Source organism: Falco rusticolus, chromosome 9 (genome assembly GCF_015220075.1).
Source record: "Falco rusticolus isolate bFalRus1 chromosome 9, bFalRus1.pri, whole genome shotgun sequence".
NCBI lineage: Eukaryota > Metazoa > Chordata > Aves > Falconiformes > Falconidae > Falco > Falco rusticolus.
In genome coordinates, this window is record NC_051195.1 from 35,449,279 (window position 1) to 35,465,913 (window position 16,635).

The following is a 16,635-nucleotide window of genomic DNA, read 5'->3' on the forward strand; positions in this document are numbered from 1 at the left end:
TACCTTCATAAGCTGCTCCTCCTGCAGCTGTCGGCGTCTCTGCAGCTCCTCATCATCTTCCTCTCTTCCACTTGATCTGCGTCTCATGTCAGCTCCTAATTCCATAAAACCACAGTACAGGGAGAGCTTTGTATATCAGTTCAACCGCAGCTTGAAGATTTCAATGCTAGTTCAAAGTACTGGTCAGTTTGATTTACTGAATAAACAAGGCAGTGTGTTTTCCAAACCAAGCAACAGTCCTGGATACAAAAGCCATGAATCAATGTAAGTGAGAAAAGGAGTTCAGACTGCTAGTTCTGGAAACATGGGGTTTTTAATGGCACCAGTAACTGTATCAGTGACTGAAAACATAAAGTCTGATTTACATTTATACTTTTATCTAGACTCAGAAAAGCAAATCTGAATTAACATTTCAAATGGAAAATTAAACTATGTTAATCCCCCAAATGGACATTCATATTTTGAATAAACAAGGCATTATTTTTAGTCTAAAACAAAGCAAATTGATTTGATCCATTGGATAAAGCTAGAATTAAGACACAGGTGTTCTACATTTTAGTTCCTGACTTCTACTGAAAAATGTTTATTTTCTTGAATATTCTTGAAAAAGAGTCCAATTTGGACACCAGGACGCTTCCATGAATACACAGGACATGATACTGCCGTAAATATTTAGACGGCGTTGTATGATTTCTGCACAAGCTATGTCCTGATATATTCACCAATCCTATGCTAGACAATCTCAGCATGCGATTTAAATGAAAATTAAATTTTTCAACTGAAGTATCAGAAAGTTTGTATCAATTAAATGTTTTGTATAGCAGTGTTAAATTAATGCTATGTAGAGACACAAAAAGTTATGGAGAAACTATTTGTTTTTCATTTAGTCTCTCAGGCTTTCACAAGATTTTTCAGTACACTAGCAGTAATATTCCTTTTTTTTGACATGAGCTCATTCTAGCTCTTTAAGCAAAATATCACACTCAAAATCAGACAACAAGCTGGGAAACCTGGCACTTGTGGGTTTGTTTTAAACTTGTATGATGCCTTCTTAGTTCTGAGTAAAACCCATGAGCACATTTTTTACCTTTACAGTTTCCAAACAGTCCTGTTTAGTTTCCCAGGTGTAACAAAATCACCTGATAGCCAATATACAAAGCAGTTATACTGGAAACAATTAAAAGTTGTCACCCACTTCTTAGAGATTCAGATGAGAGCCAAAATTTCCAGCAAAAGTTCCACCTCAGATATACAACATAATAATGCTGTAGTTACGACAAGCATTGCCAGGAGAGTTTCAAGTATGTAGATGTTATCCCTGTGACTGTAATGTTTGTCAGGCTGCAATCCTATATGAAGGACATTCTCAAAAAATTGCCGCTGCATATGCAGCTCCTTCAATTGGTCACTAAGCTCTCCCACCCCATGTCTCCTCTTCCAGCACCTCTCTGAAAACCCCATTGCAATGAGAACCCTACACTCCTTCACAGAAACCTGAAACGGGCAACACCTTCAGTGTTTCACATGTGACTTCATAAATGAACCAGGCTAGATAGCTTAATTTTTATTGACCCCTATAGAATAAAATAACAGAGGAACCAAACAAAATAAAATTAGAAATGATGATGCCCATGATTTAAACAAAAGAGAATATGAAACCTTAAGTGCTACAACACAGAAGAAAAATACAAAGCCTGTAGAAAGTGCAACTCTGAAAATCAGGACTTTTTTAGTCCATTAATTATTCCACTTCAGTCACTGCTTCTTGCCATGAAATTAGTCATGTAGTTGGAAGCAATCGTATTTTCTGTGGAATTTTGCTGTTAGCTTAGGACTAAAAGATTAAACAGACAATAACTGAAAGAAGTCAGGCTTGTGTGACATACCACATTTTTAAAGCTACTGCACAGGAGTTTACATAATTTGTCTATGGGTTAATATCTGTGTGATCAATTCCAAAGTCTTTTAGCAAAACCTCTGCTACTCAACACTATTCAGTAGTTTTAAACTCACAGGCACTTGGAGGTCTCACCAGAAAACTGCACCTTGTGGTGAACACCTGGAGCAGACGCAAACTTCAATATCCATTTTTTACAGCTCCAGTATTAATCTGCTTTGGTTACCAGTACCTTTTAAGCCACATCACTTGTTTGGTTTTTTTCTTGTTTTTTGTTTTGTTTTGTTTTTTGCATACCTATGGCCGCAAGGGAGGGAGGACCTGGCCAGTGGTCTGTCTCAATCTTTGGTATCTCGTTGGGTGCTGGTGCGTGAGCTGCTGGGAACTTGGAGGACTTGATGATATCCTCGGAGGACTTGCTCTGTGCTGCCAAAGCAGCTGCATCTAAATGGCAATCAGGGAACTTAGCTATGTAATAATCTGTATCAATATTATAAAGGTCTTCCTTATTTTGGAAAAAATTTATACTTCACAATAAGTTAATTTTCAAAAGCAAACATTTTCATGTTTAGCTTTTCTAATTGCAATTTGAAGCAAAGTAATGTCTTTCTCCCACCAACAGATTGGAATCAAACCTTCATCTCCTCCCTCATCCCCACCCCCAAAATAACCCAAATCAGCTTTGGATTTTAACAGGGTTGCACAGTGTTAGAGTGATTAGGCAAGAGTGAGAACATTCAGTCTAACAGTATTTTTCAGTATCTCCTAAGGACAACTGATTATTAATGAAAATGAAACCAGATTTATGGACTGATCTGTTGCCCCTCTAGGGCAAGAAAACAAATAGTTCAGAGGAACAGCTCTAATTTTAACTCTAGTGATGCTAATTATTTCCTAAGTTTCTGTGAAAAGCTGCAAAACAAAAAAGGAAATCTGAAAGAAGTAAGTTTAGCTAGTGGATTTTTTTCTGCTGCATGCCCTTGCTTATTAGGATGCAAGAGTAGTAAAAGCAGATGTGAATTTATTAATAAATACCAAACCTGATCCATTCAGATCAACTTGGCAGGGAAAGGCACTTGCAATGAAATGAACCTCACCAATAAAACATCTCAGCAGTGGGGCATCCACTTAAGATTGCAGTCTAAGCCAGTCTCTTAAAACGCATGTGAGGATGTGCATTATGGCTTTCACTTCTTGACATTAAAAAAAAAAAAAAAAGTAAAATCCTATAGGATTCAGTTTACATTAAAACCAGCTTTAACTACCTCTTATCTGCAAACTGTTAGCTCAAATCTTTGCTTATTTGAAGCTATTGTTTCAGAAGCAAGGATTCTGGACTTTTTTTTCCCTTTTTTTTTTTTTTTTAACAGAAAGGCATCTGTTAACGAAGTGAAGCACTGTGTTGCTCATCCAACATGTTCATAGTAACTACAAACATCAGTATTAGACGTTATTGGGAATTGTGTGCAGTTTCTGATTGGGAAACTCTAAGCATAATTGCAAGTATGGAGGAAGCTGGCCAGAGTTTACAAAAGCATGACTTCAAACAGTACTTACGTATTAGAATTGGTGATGTCAGTGGTTAAATGTTCACATGTTAATGGGAGGTGAGGAGATACATTAAAACCATAAAAATAAACAAAAATAATGTTAAGATTTTTTTTCAAAAATGAGCATATGGTTTGAAACTTAAAAAATAAATAGAAAAAAACCCTTGATGTAGTATCGCAGCAGCATTATTTGCAATGCTCACTTGTGACTACACAATGGGCTTCCTGGGCTTTTCCTTATCATCTCAGCTCAACTGCTCTCAGCCAACTGTTCACATAAAACCTGTAGGACTGCTGGTTTGCTACTTTACCCTAAATACATTTCATCGGATAAAGGCTCTGCAAAGGGATGCAAACTCAAAGTCTTTAAAAAGTGGAGTCATCTGCCTTTCACCACATTACATACAAATCATCTCCCATTTGAAGGTTTCTGTTCCCAGCAGAAGAGTGAACACGCTCCGTTATAACCAGGACCTTGCTCTGCAGTACAAAAGACTGGCAAGGCAGTGGGCTTCTGCCCTCACTGTTACTTCAGGCTTGCTGTAACAATGTCCACACTGAAAAGATTAGAGCACTAACACTGCTGTCCAACTTCGAATTCAAACCCCCAGAAAAACAAGTACAGCGTACTACCTGAGCTGTATCACAGGGCTTGAGAATCAAATTAGCCCTACCAGTGTTAAGACACCTATATTATCTTCAATAATTAAAGATTCTTATTTAAAGTCACAGGTACATTTGGAATTCCAGTCTGACAGTAACATTTCCACCTTTGCTGTTGAAATATATTATTGTACTTTGTTTAAAACAAGGATATTCCATGTAAGTCCCTGTTAGAGAACAGTGTGTTGTTAATCCGTTTTAACATGATCTGTACCTCTATTCTGAAAGTACAAACTTAAAGAAGTGAATTACAGGAAGGCATCTTAATGCTAAAGAAACAGAAAAATCCCAGTTAATGGCAATTCTGCCATTAATATCAATGTGGCCAAGACTTAAACCATATGATCCAAATTAAACAACATGCTTTGAAACATAATCACTCAGCAGAACATGCAATAACAGCTGTTTCAAGCTTGGGCTACTAATTTTTTATGCTTACAATGTAAAACCCTAATGCTTTTCCCTAGTCTGCATGCCTTTTCATGTAGTTGACACTCCAGCTTTGAAATGAAAAGGGAAAGGCCATTTACCATGTTGTTTGTAGATGGGCGGTTTTCTGTAAATGTTGACGCCTTGATCTGTGAAATTGAGAAACAGAAAAATGGGAATATAAAAACTACTTCAGCTGTAGCTAAAGATAACTTCAACACTAAAACAACAGACAGACCAAATCAAGGACGTAGCACAAGAAAAAGCCAGAAAGCTATTTCTAGTATTATACAAAATCAGATTATTTAAAGAAAAGAAAACATAAGAACAAGTGAAAAGTCAAAGACATGTGATATGAAGTCCTTTGGAGCTGATTCTGTAAAATGTGGATGCATCCAAGTCATGAACCATTAATTTTAAACATTCAGAAGATTAACAGTGGGATAAAAGTTAGAGAAGAAATGAAAACAAGCAAGACATTTCAATGGGGAAGACACAAGCCATTTGGGGAAAACTACCCCAAATAACTTTTGTGGAAAATTGTGCTTCAGTCACAACAGCTCAATTTTCTTTCCAACTGACTGGCGGGATTGAGCAGAGGAGAATGCAGCAAGCCCCAAATTCACTTCAAAATCCAGAGAACAAAATAGCTGCCTAACACACTTGTTTGAATAGTCAACAGCAGCTACACTTCAGTGAGTCAAAGGGATTCTTTATGCAGTGTTAACTGATATACTACTAATTCTCAAGCCACAAGGATAGATTTAATTTCTTTTCTGTAATTTTCTTATGTAAGGCCCACCACATTGCACATTATCAATGTAAATCAGAATAAAAACACTTCCCAGAACTCTAATGCAGTAGACCTACAGCATATCTAAAAGATACCATATTTTTACAAATAGTAATCTAAGACAGGAACCAATTTGTTCAAAACTACCTTCCCACCCAAGCCAACACTTCCAGAAGTTAATCCAAAATCAGTACTACAATGCAAAAATCTGTCAGCCTCTTATTAGAAGACCAAAATAAGCTACTGGGAACTAGAAAATTAATGTCAGAAACACATTTTGCTACTTCATACTGCCTGAAAAGAAGTTTTCACTTACATTAGAATGAAAGATGAAAGAGCATTTTGGAAATACATGCTGTGTTCTGCCCATCCAATTAAAGTGCTATAGGAGGAGACAGCTCAGCCTTTGGTGTTAAGGAAAGCTAACCCCAAAAATCTATTGAAACAGAGGCAAATCTCACCCTGCAGAACTCTACACCCTTGACTAAACAGGCAAATTAATTGCATACAAGGACACTGAGGTATTTCATTCCTGTTAGTGATCTGTTATGGCTACTTGACCAGCAAATAGGTACAAACATTGCAAGGGCAGTCATGCAGTACTTTTGCGCACATCTATACCAGAAAGCTATGAGGAACATGGGAACACGGCTCCTTCTGTGGTGGAACTGCACCAGCTGAAGAGGACAGCTCTCCCACCATGCTAGAGTTACTTACTCAGAGCTAGTCGTGCAAGTGCGCCTTAGCTTACGCAGGTCAAAGTGAGCCAGGTTAGCTTAAGCAGTTAAAACAGCCTACCTGAGCCAAGCCAGGTCACACTGACTGAAAGGGAAGGTCCCACAGTTTATCTGCCACTTCTGAGGAAAGGAGGAAGAGCAGTAACCTCTGGCAGTGTGAAGGGATGCTAGACTGAAGGGGACCTGAAGAATAACTGGGTACAACAAGGCTTTCAGCTAGCACTGATGCAGTCAGAAGATGCATGTCCACAACCCTAGGGACATATACCCTCAACCCATCAAAATCCAAGACAGATGGTCTTCTCAGAGGCTCGAAGAACTGTGCAGCTCACTTCAGAACAGACTGCCCTTCATAAAGAGGACATCCTAAGGCATACATATCCTTATGAATCTGCAGGTCTCTCTGAGGACACCAAGCCATTGCACAAAGCAAGTAAAGAAAGACCTTCCTCTGCTTGCTTTTTTTTTTTTTTTTTTTTTTTTTTTAAAAAAAAAAAAGGAACTCCTGGGTTCAAGACTGAAACAAGTCACAGCAGTCTGAATGTACAACATATGTGATGGCTCACTGGTCAACTCTGTTCTGCATGTGAATCAAAACCAGCTCCTCCAAAGTTAGCAGAGTTACACTGGTGCTCAGCTGGTGCAACTGGGAGAAAAATCAACCCCTACATAGCTCTTAACCAACTCACAGGCTATCAACCAACACTGGAAACCAAGGCACTCTAGCATGTGAAACACCTGACCAACAGAATCATTAAAAATCACAATGGAACCCCCACCATTTATGAACACACTACTCCTCTCAGCAAGCCCAGGAGCAGTTCCAAGTCCTGAGGGTGCACCCCATGGTAAACAGCGTGAAACGATGGAGACAAGACAAAAGTTACAAAGGCTACATTCTAGACTGTGACAGGACACCGAGACATATACAGTGCCAGCTCCTACCTGGAACATGGAAATGTTTAGGGGCCTGAGCGTAAGTTGGAGTGAGAGGGCGGCTGTCGGGCCGATAGGGGACAGGGGAGTTCCGACCGCTGGACGGCTCATTGCCTCCAATGAAAGAATGGAGAAAACAAAATGAGAAGAGGGAGAGCAATAAAAAAAGCAAGCCCAATCAAACCCAAACAAAACTGGTGGAATCAAAACCTCCAGGGAGAAAAGTAGTTGAAAAATATAAACACAAACAATAACGAGAACTGGTAGCCCTGGTGACTTTTTTTTTTTCCTGTTATTCCTGCAGAGACAAAAATTCATGTTCAGGCTGGAGTTGAGGTTTGAGCAGCTCAGACTCATTCTGACAGCATGCAGGCAGGAGCTGTGTGCTCGTAGCTGGTGATTAGATGGGCAGCGTGGAAAAGAAGAATGGAAGGTTACTTGGCAATGATATAGTTCGGAGATTGCTACTTGGAGTTAGAAGTCACAGACACAGAGCATTCTAGCTGATAAGCAAACCCAAAATGAAACCAGCTCCCAAGCAGATAGAAGCAGATGCTGGCGGTTACTACAGTTCCCTAAACCAAAAGCATACAGAAGCTAAAGATGGAGAATAGCTGGTAGGTCACTTGGCTCATATCAAAAGGCATAACTGTTCCTTACACACTCTTTCATTGGTTTAGGTCTCTGGTAGGAAAAGTTTGATACGGTAAAAGAATTTGTAAAGCAACGCAGTCCATCAGGTGGTTGCACCCATTTTGTTGGTGCCACCCCAAACCTTTGCCAATGCCAAATTTGGCGCTGGTAACAATACCTCACCGCTGCTGATGGGGCAAATCTGAATCCAATGTCTAAAAAATTTAGTTCCATTTTGCACGCACGGTTTGTTCCATTTGTAGGATTACTCTTACCAGGACTATTTCTTTGCCTCCTAACAATCCACCACACCAATCCAATGGCCCTGAAAGTTCCCATGTCTGTCAGGGCGAGAGGGCTGTTGCATAACTATGCTGGTTGATCCCCAAGTATCAAGACTTAACAGCCAAATACCCAAACACATGACTGTATGTGTACCAAAAAGGAATGTTGCTGCCTTTTCCTTTGTGCCATTCTTCACACTAGCAGAAACTGTCTGCAGAGGTGCTTACTTTACATGGGTGTGGGTGACCACAATGGTGAAAAGTAGGGGAGAATCAAACATCTTCAATTTTTCAGGTATGCACAAGGGCTTAAAAAACCCTAGAAAAGGAGGTGAGTGGGCACACAAATACAGGAGGGTTATAAAACACAACAAAAAAGAAACGACTTTTTATTTTTCAAAAAAGAAGCTTCCTTTCAGCTACAGGTTTCCTGCATCCTGTTAGAGGACCTAAAACCTTGGACTCGGCACAGTTCTTATTTATATATTTGGGGCAAGGAAGGTGCAGGAAAAAAGAAATTTTCTTTATAATTCACACAAAAGTTCCTCTTTTACTGCAATGATCATCTGCCAATCTAAAAGGCACCAAAAGGGAGAAAAAAAAATGCCCTTTACAAACCTCACTGAGAGACCTGTGCCACAGAGGCCTCTGCCAGCATACAAGTTAATCCATCTACATATACACGTTTTGAAAATTACATTCACGGTTCAGGAGGCTTGGCTGGACAAGATCTGCCCAGAAGATTGAATGTGCAAAATTTTATATTTATCACTTGGATATTTCAACCCTAAATGACATGATGTTCTTCCAACTACACAAACTGAAGGTGGTTTTCTACTTTGGGTCCAGCAATGCTAAGCTTCTGGCCAGGTAGCAGTAAGCGCTAGGTTTACTAACTCTGAAAAGCAGTATGAACAATTAATTCAACCAATATTGTCAGATCTCAATCTATGGTCCTTTACTTGGCAATTCCAGTGACGTGTTCTACTTGTCCAGCCTTTGAGATACTGTGATGGTGAAACACCTAATTTAAGCTGATTTTACTTAACGTCTTTTGTTTCTATTGAGAAATTATGAGTTACTTTTCAGCAAAAACATTGTTTTTTAGGGAAAAAACCCATCAATATTGACATGGCCTCAGGATATAGTTACTTCTAAAATTTATAACCTTTATAGAGACATGTCATTCTGCCTTTCTGCTTCCATCAGCAATTAGTATATCCAATGAAAGAGAATAATCAAAAGGGATTTATTGACCTGTGGACTTGGCACAAAAGAGGAGTCACAAGTACATTTCATCTGTTGGGAACTGGTAGCCAAAATGTGGGCATGCTCATTTTACAATGCCTCTATCACCAACGCTACAAACACAGGAAAGAAATCCTTCTTACACCCCTCTCTTTATCTCAACTACACACAACTAAATATGCTTACATCCATAAATGTATTTGGATGGTTAAAATTGTATCTGGTACACTGATAATTTGTTTAGAAAAAACTGGTAATGTTCTATAACGCATATAGTATCAGGCAGACAGTTAGCACAGTATCCTCCTGCACACGGTGCTTTGTTGGCTTGTAATTCCTGGGGTTCCTGAGCAGCCACTCTTCCCAATGACTCTTACTAGTACTGACAAATGACTCTCCTTTACACTTTCTAGGATGGCAGTAGCATTACTTCCAACCACTGCAGGAGGGAATGGTACATCTACTTTGACTCTCATTAGAGCATCCCTGAGGAGTCCACTCCCGTAACAAGGCTAAAGTGCTTCAGAAGCCACTGTAAAATCACCCACAATTTACGCAAGCAGTGCCAACATCTGTGGAAAGTGCATATGCACGCAGGAAAGCAAAAAAGCCCATCTGTACCTGCCTCCCAGGGCCTCCTGGCTGGCCTGTCTGCAGCTTTAGGTAAAGGCAGGGGCTGCGCATGCTCTGAATTGGGGTTCCTTGATGTGCCTGCCCAGGAAAGCCTCTCTTGCTATCTCAGATATGCTGTTAACTAGTGTTAACTCCACAAAGCAACAAGAGCACTCCAGTTTGCCAACACTATAGGAAAAAACTAGTTCCCACCCCCCTGGCATGAAGTTGAACATGTGTAGGTGGGTGGGGAACGTTAAGAGATAACTAAGTTCAATATATAAAGCAATCATTTGAGCACAGCGGGCTCAAAAGTGAAATTCAGAGGCTTTCTTTTTTTTTTTTTTTTCATTCTGTTTGGTCCATCAGGTAGTTCCCATCTTCTATGGCTCGATTTGTTAAGCAGGTTCCCTGAGCAGTCAAGAATATAATTGCTTGCCTATAGGCAGCACAGTGTAATGTAGGTTCCTGCTGCCTTCTGAAGTGTTTGTCACTGGGTTCACTGTGCAATTCACAAGGTAAGTTCACAGAATCAGACCAAAAATCCCATACACAACCAACACCAAGTCTTCTGTCAACTTGTAATTTAGTTGCTCTGCTTCTGAATAGAGGAAAAAGCTCAACAGCACCTGAAACTCTTAAGTCCTATAAAGGTTTTGTCAAACTATGAATCATCATCTTGTCCAAATGTGTAGCCTTTATTTCCCGCACAAAACTGAAAGTTACAAAACAGTCAAAGCACAGCCATTTTCCAGAGCAGAATTTTCAGCTGCATCCACAAAACCCTGGAAATAATTATCACACACAGAGAGCATCTGATTTCAGAGACCTGCCTCAGGGAAGTAAAGTAGGAACCTGTGAAAAGCAAGGCCCAGATTCACTATGAAGATGGGTTGATTCCTTATGGGAAGGTCTGGGAGCAGAGGAATACACATTACTGTGGAGCTTTTTTTACACAGAAATCTTACAGGGGCTTTGCAATATTCTTGAATGCCTCTGAAAAATTCTAGGCATGTGAAATGAAATCCTGGCTTTCAATGAGAGTTTTGTCTCTGATTTCAGTAGGGCCAGGGTTTCTTTCATTCATGGACTTGTTTTGATTCTTTCATAGCAAAGACAGTACTTTATTGAGACATGAGCAAATTCAACGGAGAATCCAAATGAGATTAAATGAAGTCTAAGCTGATGCGTATTACACTCTCTTCCAGCTCATTCAACATACATGTTACAACACCAAAGTCTCACTAAGTTCTTCTGAGGCATATTTAGCCCCTTAACTCCTCAAAGTTCTTTACATTGGGCCTTGCCTACAAGGCTTGAGCATGATGCTTATTTAAGCATTATGTTGTATGAAAACACACTGAAACTGGTCTAAAAGTCTACTTTTCTAGCTTGATGATACAAAATAACACAGGCGTAATGTGTCATATGCTGCTTTCATTATCATTATGCTGTCTGGAAGTTACGCCCCTTTACCAAAGCAGTTTTGGCATGATCTATGTTCTCTGACTCCTCAAGGGAAAAAACCCCAAACAAACCAAAACTATAGCTTCATGAAATCTTACAAACTTACACTGAGTTCACCTTTCTGCTAAAAGTAAAAGTGGCTTTGAGAAAGACTGACCAACTAAAAGGGAAGATCATGATGCCTCTTCTTTGAATCACTCCAAATGTATTTATCACATCTGATTAATCCCAGACAGTGCTATAGTTGTCATTTCAGGCACAGTAACAAGGGTCTAATTCCCTAGCAGACACAGAAACGCTACTCTGAAGGTGAAATAATGCAGTTATTTAAACTTTTAAAACAGACACCTGGAAGACCCAAGGCAAACCCCTACAGATCAGAATACCAGGGAGTTGCATTAGATGCAGCCAGTGCCACAATAAAGCTCCCTTTTCTGCCACACAGACTTACAAAGGGGGTAGTTGGACACCTGTGGTATGCAAGGAGGACAAATGAAGAACCATCTGGGAAACCCAGATCAACCTCTTCAGTTGATAACAAAATATCTACATATAAGCATGAAGTAGTGAAAACGACACAGTGCAACTGGACCTCACTCAACACTACTCAAATGTTAAACCCCCACACACAATCCCCCCAAATTATATAGTGGGCAAGCTATATTGTCTCTTCCTATGGAAACACACCTACATTTAATAGTAGCAAGGTTTATTTAACAAAAATTTTACCAGTCCCTAGCATTTTGTCTTTCTTTAAGTTCATGTGCACTGTTAATACATATACGTGTATATACATGGTGTGTATTTTCAGAGTATATCTGACTAAGAACTATCCTCCATCACATCCCTTTTACACGACAAGCCAAAGCTTGCTCTGACTTAGGGAACATTATGAATATTTGTTCATCTAATGTTCTGTGAGCATTTCATTGATCACTTAACATGCTGGAAAAATTACAAAGGTTGTCAGGCCTTCAGACCTTTTGTAGCTTTCAGTATTTTGTAGTAACGGGAAACCAAAGACTTTCCTAAGCTGTTTCAATAGTTATTTAACTTCACCCTAAACAAGTCAGAGACATAATCATGATTTTTATCTAATTGAAGTGTAACATAGGATCTTATTGTATCTTTGTCTGCTATATGGGAGAACCTTCTATTACCACGCAGGTACAGAGACAATGAACAAATCACCACCAAAAACTTCTGTTTGATAGTGTTAATACATTAACAGCCATAACTTTTTTGCTATCAGATTTGGAATTATTTGATGGTCCTCTGAATCTCCTGCAGTGTTTCTTATGTCACTTATCAGGGACTGTGGACCTACCAATTCAATTCCCTGTAGATCTTATTCAAGTACCTCACACCTCTACTTAGCTCTTTTAGCTGCAGCATCTCTTTCTGCTGTCCCACCCACCCATCCTAACGTCCCCTGGAACAGTCAAATCTTCTTCAGAGTCACTGCTCTTCCCAGCACGTACAGATGGACAACGTGGCCCAGAAGCATGGCTTATGTTTGGCTACACTGTTCACGGAGAAAACTTGCTCATGTTCTTTATTGACTACTACTCTCCCAGTCTGCATGTCATCAGGGAACTCCGCTACACTATTTAATGTCTTCTTCCAAACCATTACCAAAAATACCCCCAATTACTTTATCTATGTACATTTTATAAATGTCTGAGTTTGGCTCAGTGTTCTGAGGGAACTCAGCTTGCAGTGTTAAACTGATACACATAAATGTATTTCTAGTTTTTTTAAGTAGTCATCTTCCCTCACAGGGAGGGGACACAAAAGAAAGTAAAACCATGCAGGTATTCCCACCACATTAACCTAGGCATGAAACTTGCGTCACCTTAAGAAGGTGCTTCCTTCTCTCAACCAACTATTAAAAGACTATTTCAGACATGTGATTTACAAGATGTGGGTACTGCTGCTTGCCCCTTCTCAAACGTACCACATCCTCAGATGGTGTACACTGTCAGGGAGATATGAACTTGAGCTTTCAGGAGCTTTGCTGAGTTACAACACATAAAGGTCTTAGGCCTGGACAGGATTTATGTAAAATTTTCAGAAAATTGTGGATTCTTACAATGCCTTATGTGACATTATTTGATAAGAACCATACCCACTCCTTTGTCTATAGTGCAGGGGTCCTCAAACTTTTTAACCAGGGGGCTGGCGCAGGGATGCAGTGGCAGGCAGTCATCTGCGGCTGCTTGGTTCCCCCTGCAACCCCCGGCCGGGGGGGGACCGGGGGTTCTGTAAATACCGGGGGCTGGATTGAGGACCCTGGGGGGCTGTATCCAGCCCGCGGGCTGTAGTTTGAGGACCCCTGCTATAGTGCTTGTAATCCCACTTGGCCTTTTGTACCGACAACCGAGATACATACCTAATCTACACACCGGGTAATTCTTTGAAATCTGAAAACAATAGGCATGGATTTCCAATAGTTCTTCTGATTTATCTACTGAAGAAGCTATTTTCTCAACAGAAAAAGAATGAAAACGCCACTTGAAAGAGTGTGAGCATTAATTTGGATTTACAGCAAAAAAATGTTGAAATTGAAAGGATTATGAATTAACTGCATGCTGAAATGAGCAGTGCATCTATTTTTAAGGGTCCCAATCTTTTAAGTTTGAAGTGAGATTTTTTTTTTATAGTGACATAATAGGAAAGTTGCAAGTGCATATTAACAAAAACCATCTAAGAAAACGCAAAAGTAAAATTAGTAATGGTGACCTGAACACGTGAAGAGCTATAATGTTGAGACCTATTAGCATTTCTTGAAAGGTCATGGCAACAACTTCCTTGCAACTGTTTTTGATTATCTCCAGTTTATCTTCATTAATCAAAGGTGCCAGAATAGAACCCATGTCCAACTTACTCAACTGCCTCGTTTTGAGCTCATGTAGGTGATACAAGCTATGACCTTCTCCCCCAACAGAAGAGACGGCACAGCTAGAGAGTGCTCTGGTTGAAAGTAAAACCACATTCACAGAAAGTAAGAAGCAGAACTAAAAGCTTATTGAGCTGAAGGAGCTCCTTGAAGGGACACAATGAAAGAACAATCCTCCTTCAAATCAAACCATGGAAAATAGCAGATTGAAAAGAAGAGAAATTACCAGATCTTCAAGTAGTGCAAATCTCTGCAATTCTACTGCAGAGCCTGCTGACTCTCACTAGTTGAGGAGAGGCCTAGAGATTTTAATTATCGCCAATGTGATTAACTTTCTTGTTGCCATTGATCTTTTTTTTTTTTTTTCTTCACATTTTTGATCACCTGGCTCTCAATCCAGGCTGTATCTATAGTCAATTTTTAAATGCATGTGTTAAGAATGTGGAAATAATAATTAAATTTCATATGCTAACTGCCGTAGTGATTGTTACATACTACTTTAGAAAGAAGCTAAATTAGGCACATGTAGGTTCTGAATAGTAAATGATAATGCTTTTCTAATAGGTAATTGTTTGATGACTCTTTAACTAGGGCCCTTAGAAATGACATATTTCCTCTGAAAAAAGGACATTATGTCTATTCTAACGTAGTTTTAAGTGTAACGGCACATTTTGAGGCATGCTGAGCTATACAGCCAATGACAGCCTTACGGAGATACACCTTATTAGCTTTGAGAGAATGCTAATAAATCTCCAGCCTGGAGGGTACTCCCTGGGGAGGCCTGGCTCCTTACCTTTGACATGGGGGATGAAGTGGTGTCGGAAGGGGGAGTTGGGGCGGGAGTCATGGTGAGTGGAGCTGAGACTGCTAGTGCGCAGGTATGACAACCGCTGCACACCAGTAGAGAGCAGCTCTGCAGCAGCAGGGAATCGGGGGGCAGAACAAAATGAAAACAAAGAAAAACAATAAGAGAAAGGCAGGGAAGGAGGCTTCAAAGGAAGAAAAAAAAAAGGCATTGAACAATTAGGATTCTGAAAAGAAGGAAGGAGAAAAAAAAAAAAGGTTAAAGACGTACCAAAGGGTTCATAAGTGTTAGACAAAATTACAGGAAGTATTAGAAGAGAGGCTCAGATCTGAACTGTGTCACTAATTTAGCATAACATCTAGCGGCTCAATGAGCTTCTGATCTATGCCTTGTTACCAAAAAGTAGCCTGTTACCAGCATGCAAACATCACAAACCTTGATGCTCAGTTAGTTAAAAAAGCAGCTGTTTTCAAAAGTGTCTGACCAAAAAATGTCCATCAAGAGGCATGCAAGCTGTTTTCTATTGTTTTAAGACATTCCAAAAATGTTGCCAACATCAGTTAAGGCACTGCAGGAGGAAAAGGCTGCAAACTTTTTAAAAACTTGTAGCACGCGAATTTTTGAAGAACCTTATGCTGACAACATCAACACAGTGGTTCACTTCTCTCTCAAAGGCTAGCTGGGAGGCAAAGAGAAGTTATCTGGGGCCACCGGGTTTATTCAGAGAAAAATTATTCTTGCAAATAACATGATGATAAGAAGTGCCATTAGGAGAGAAATGGTAAATATACATGTGCTATCATTCAACATGAATAATTACTGTAGGAAAATTATGAAGTAGCATTAACAATTACCCCAAAGAAGGATAGCAAAGATCAAAATGATGAATTCTACAGAATTACTTCTGTGCCATTTGAGAAACAGATACAGGTGAGCCAAAGATGAGATCATCTGAACCGAGATAAGTTTGAACAAATATTGTCTCATAATATCCCTCAGGGTGTGAACTTTTGAAGATTTTACATTTGGATCCAAACTCTGGCTTAAGCCCATCCGCCCATCACAAGAGTTACATAAACAGAGACTGCTTCTGGGGAAGGTCCTTGACTGAATGCAGACAGCAAAACTCCATCACAGTGAAGTCTGGAATAGGGTCTGGATTTGTTCATATGTCTGATACAAATGGAAAAATCCCCTCAGAGTTGCCAGAATCAGGATACAGAAGTTTGCAGCTTTTTCACGCTTTCAAATCTCTTTCGGTTTCAATTGTAGCGTCATCTCAAAACACGGGCATGTTGTCAGCACTAAGTATCAGAATATCAGACACAATTTGCTTCTGTCCCACCTCCTTTTGGTCCTTTAAATAAGGCATTCACTAACAGACACAATTAGCTGCTTTCAGCCCACCCCCACTAGGAAATGGCTACAGCATTCAAGTTCCACAGTGGCAGCTCTATTATAAATCTTTAATTTTAAAAATGCAGCTCCTATTGCATATGGGCTTTTGGCATCCAAACTGTTCAGCTGTAATCACCAAGGAAGATGAAACTGCATGATTGTATCACTTAATTTAAAAACAGATCACAAAGATTTAATTCATCACCATAAACAATAAAATCAGTCTTGAAAAGTCTTCAGTGAATAGCACTTCAGAGATACATTTTTATGCAATTTGGGCATGG

General features: G+C 39.6%; 1 protein-coding gene across 16 annotated transcripts in view; it reads right to left on the reverse strand.

Moving 5' to 3' along the window:
- Nucleotides 1-16,635, reverse strand: part of ABLIM1 (actin binding LIM protein 1) — a 208,402-nt gene that overhangs the window by 16,502 nt on the left and 175,265 nt on the right. For 6 of the 16 annotated variants that reach the window (XM_037399100.1, XM_037399095.1, XM_037399098.1 and 3 more), the window contains 4 exons: nt 7,015-7,119; nt 4,641-4,688; nt 2,195-2,341; nt 4-95 (listed from right to left, as the gene is read on the reverse strand). In XM_037399100.1, the coding sequence (XP_037254997.1) occupies nt 4-95; nt 2,195-2,341; nt 4,641-4,688; nt 7,015-7,119 (392 nt within the window). The remainder of the gene's footprint in view (nt 1-3; nt 96-2,194; nt 2,342-4,640; nt 4,689-7,014; nt 7,120-16,635) is intronic. The other 10 variants (XM_037399087.1, XM_037399089.1, XM_037399092.1 and 7 more) reach the window with 5 other exon arrangements.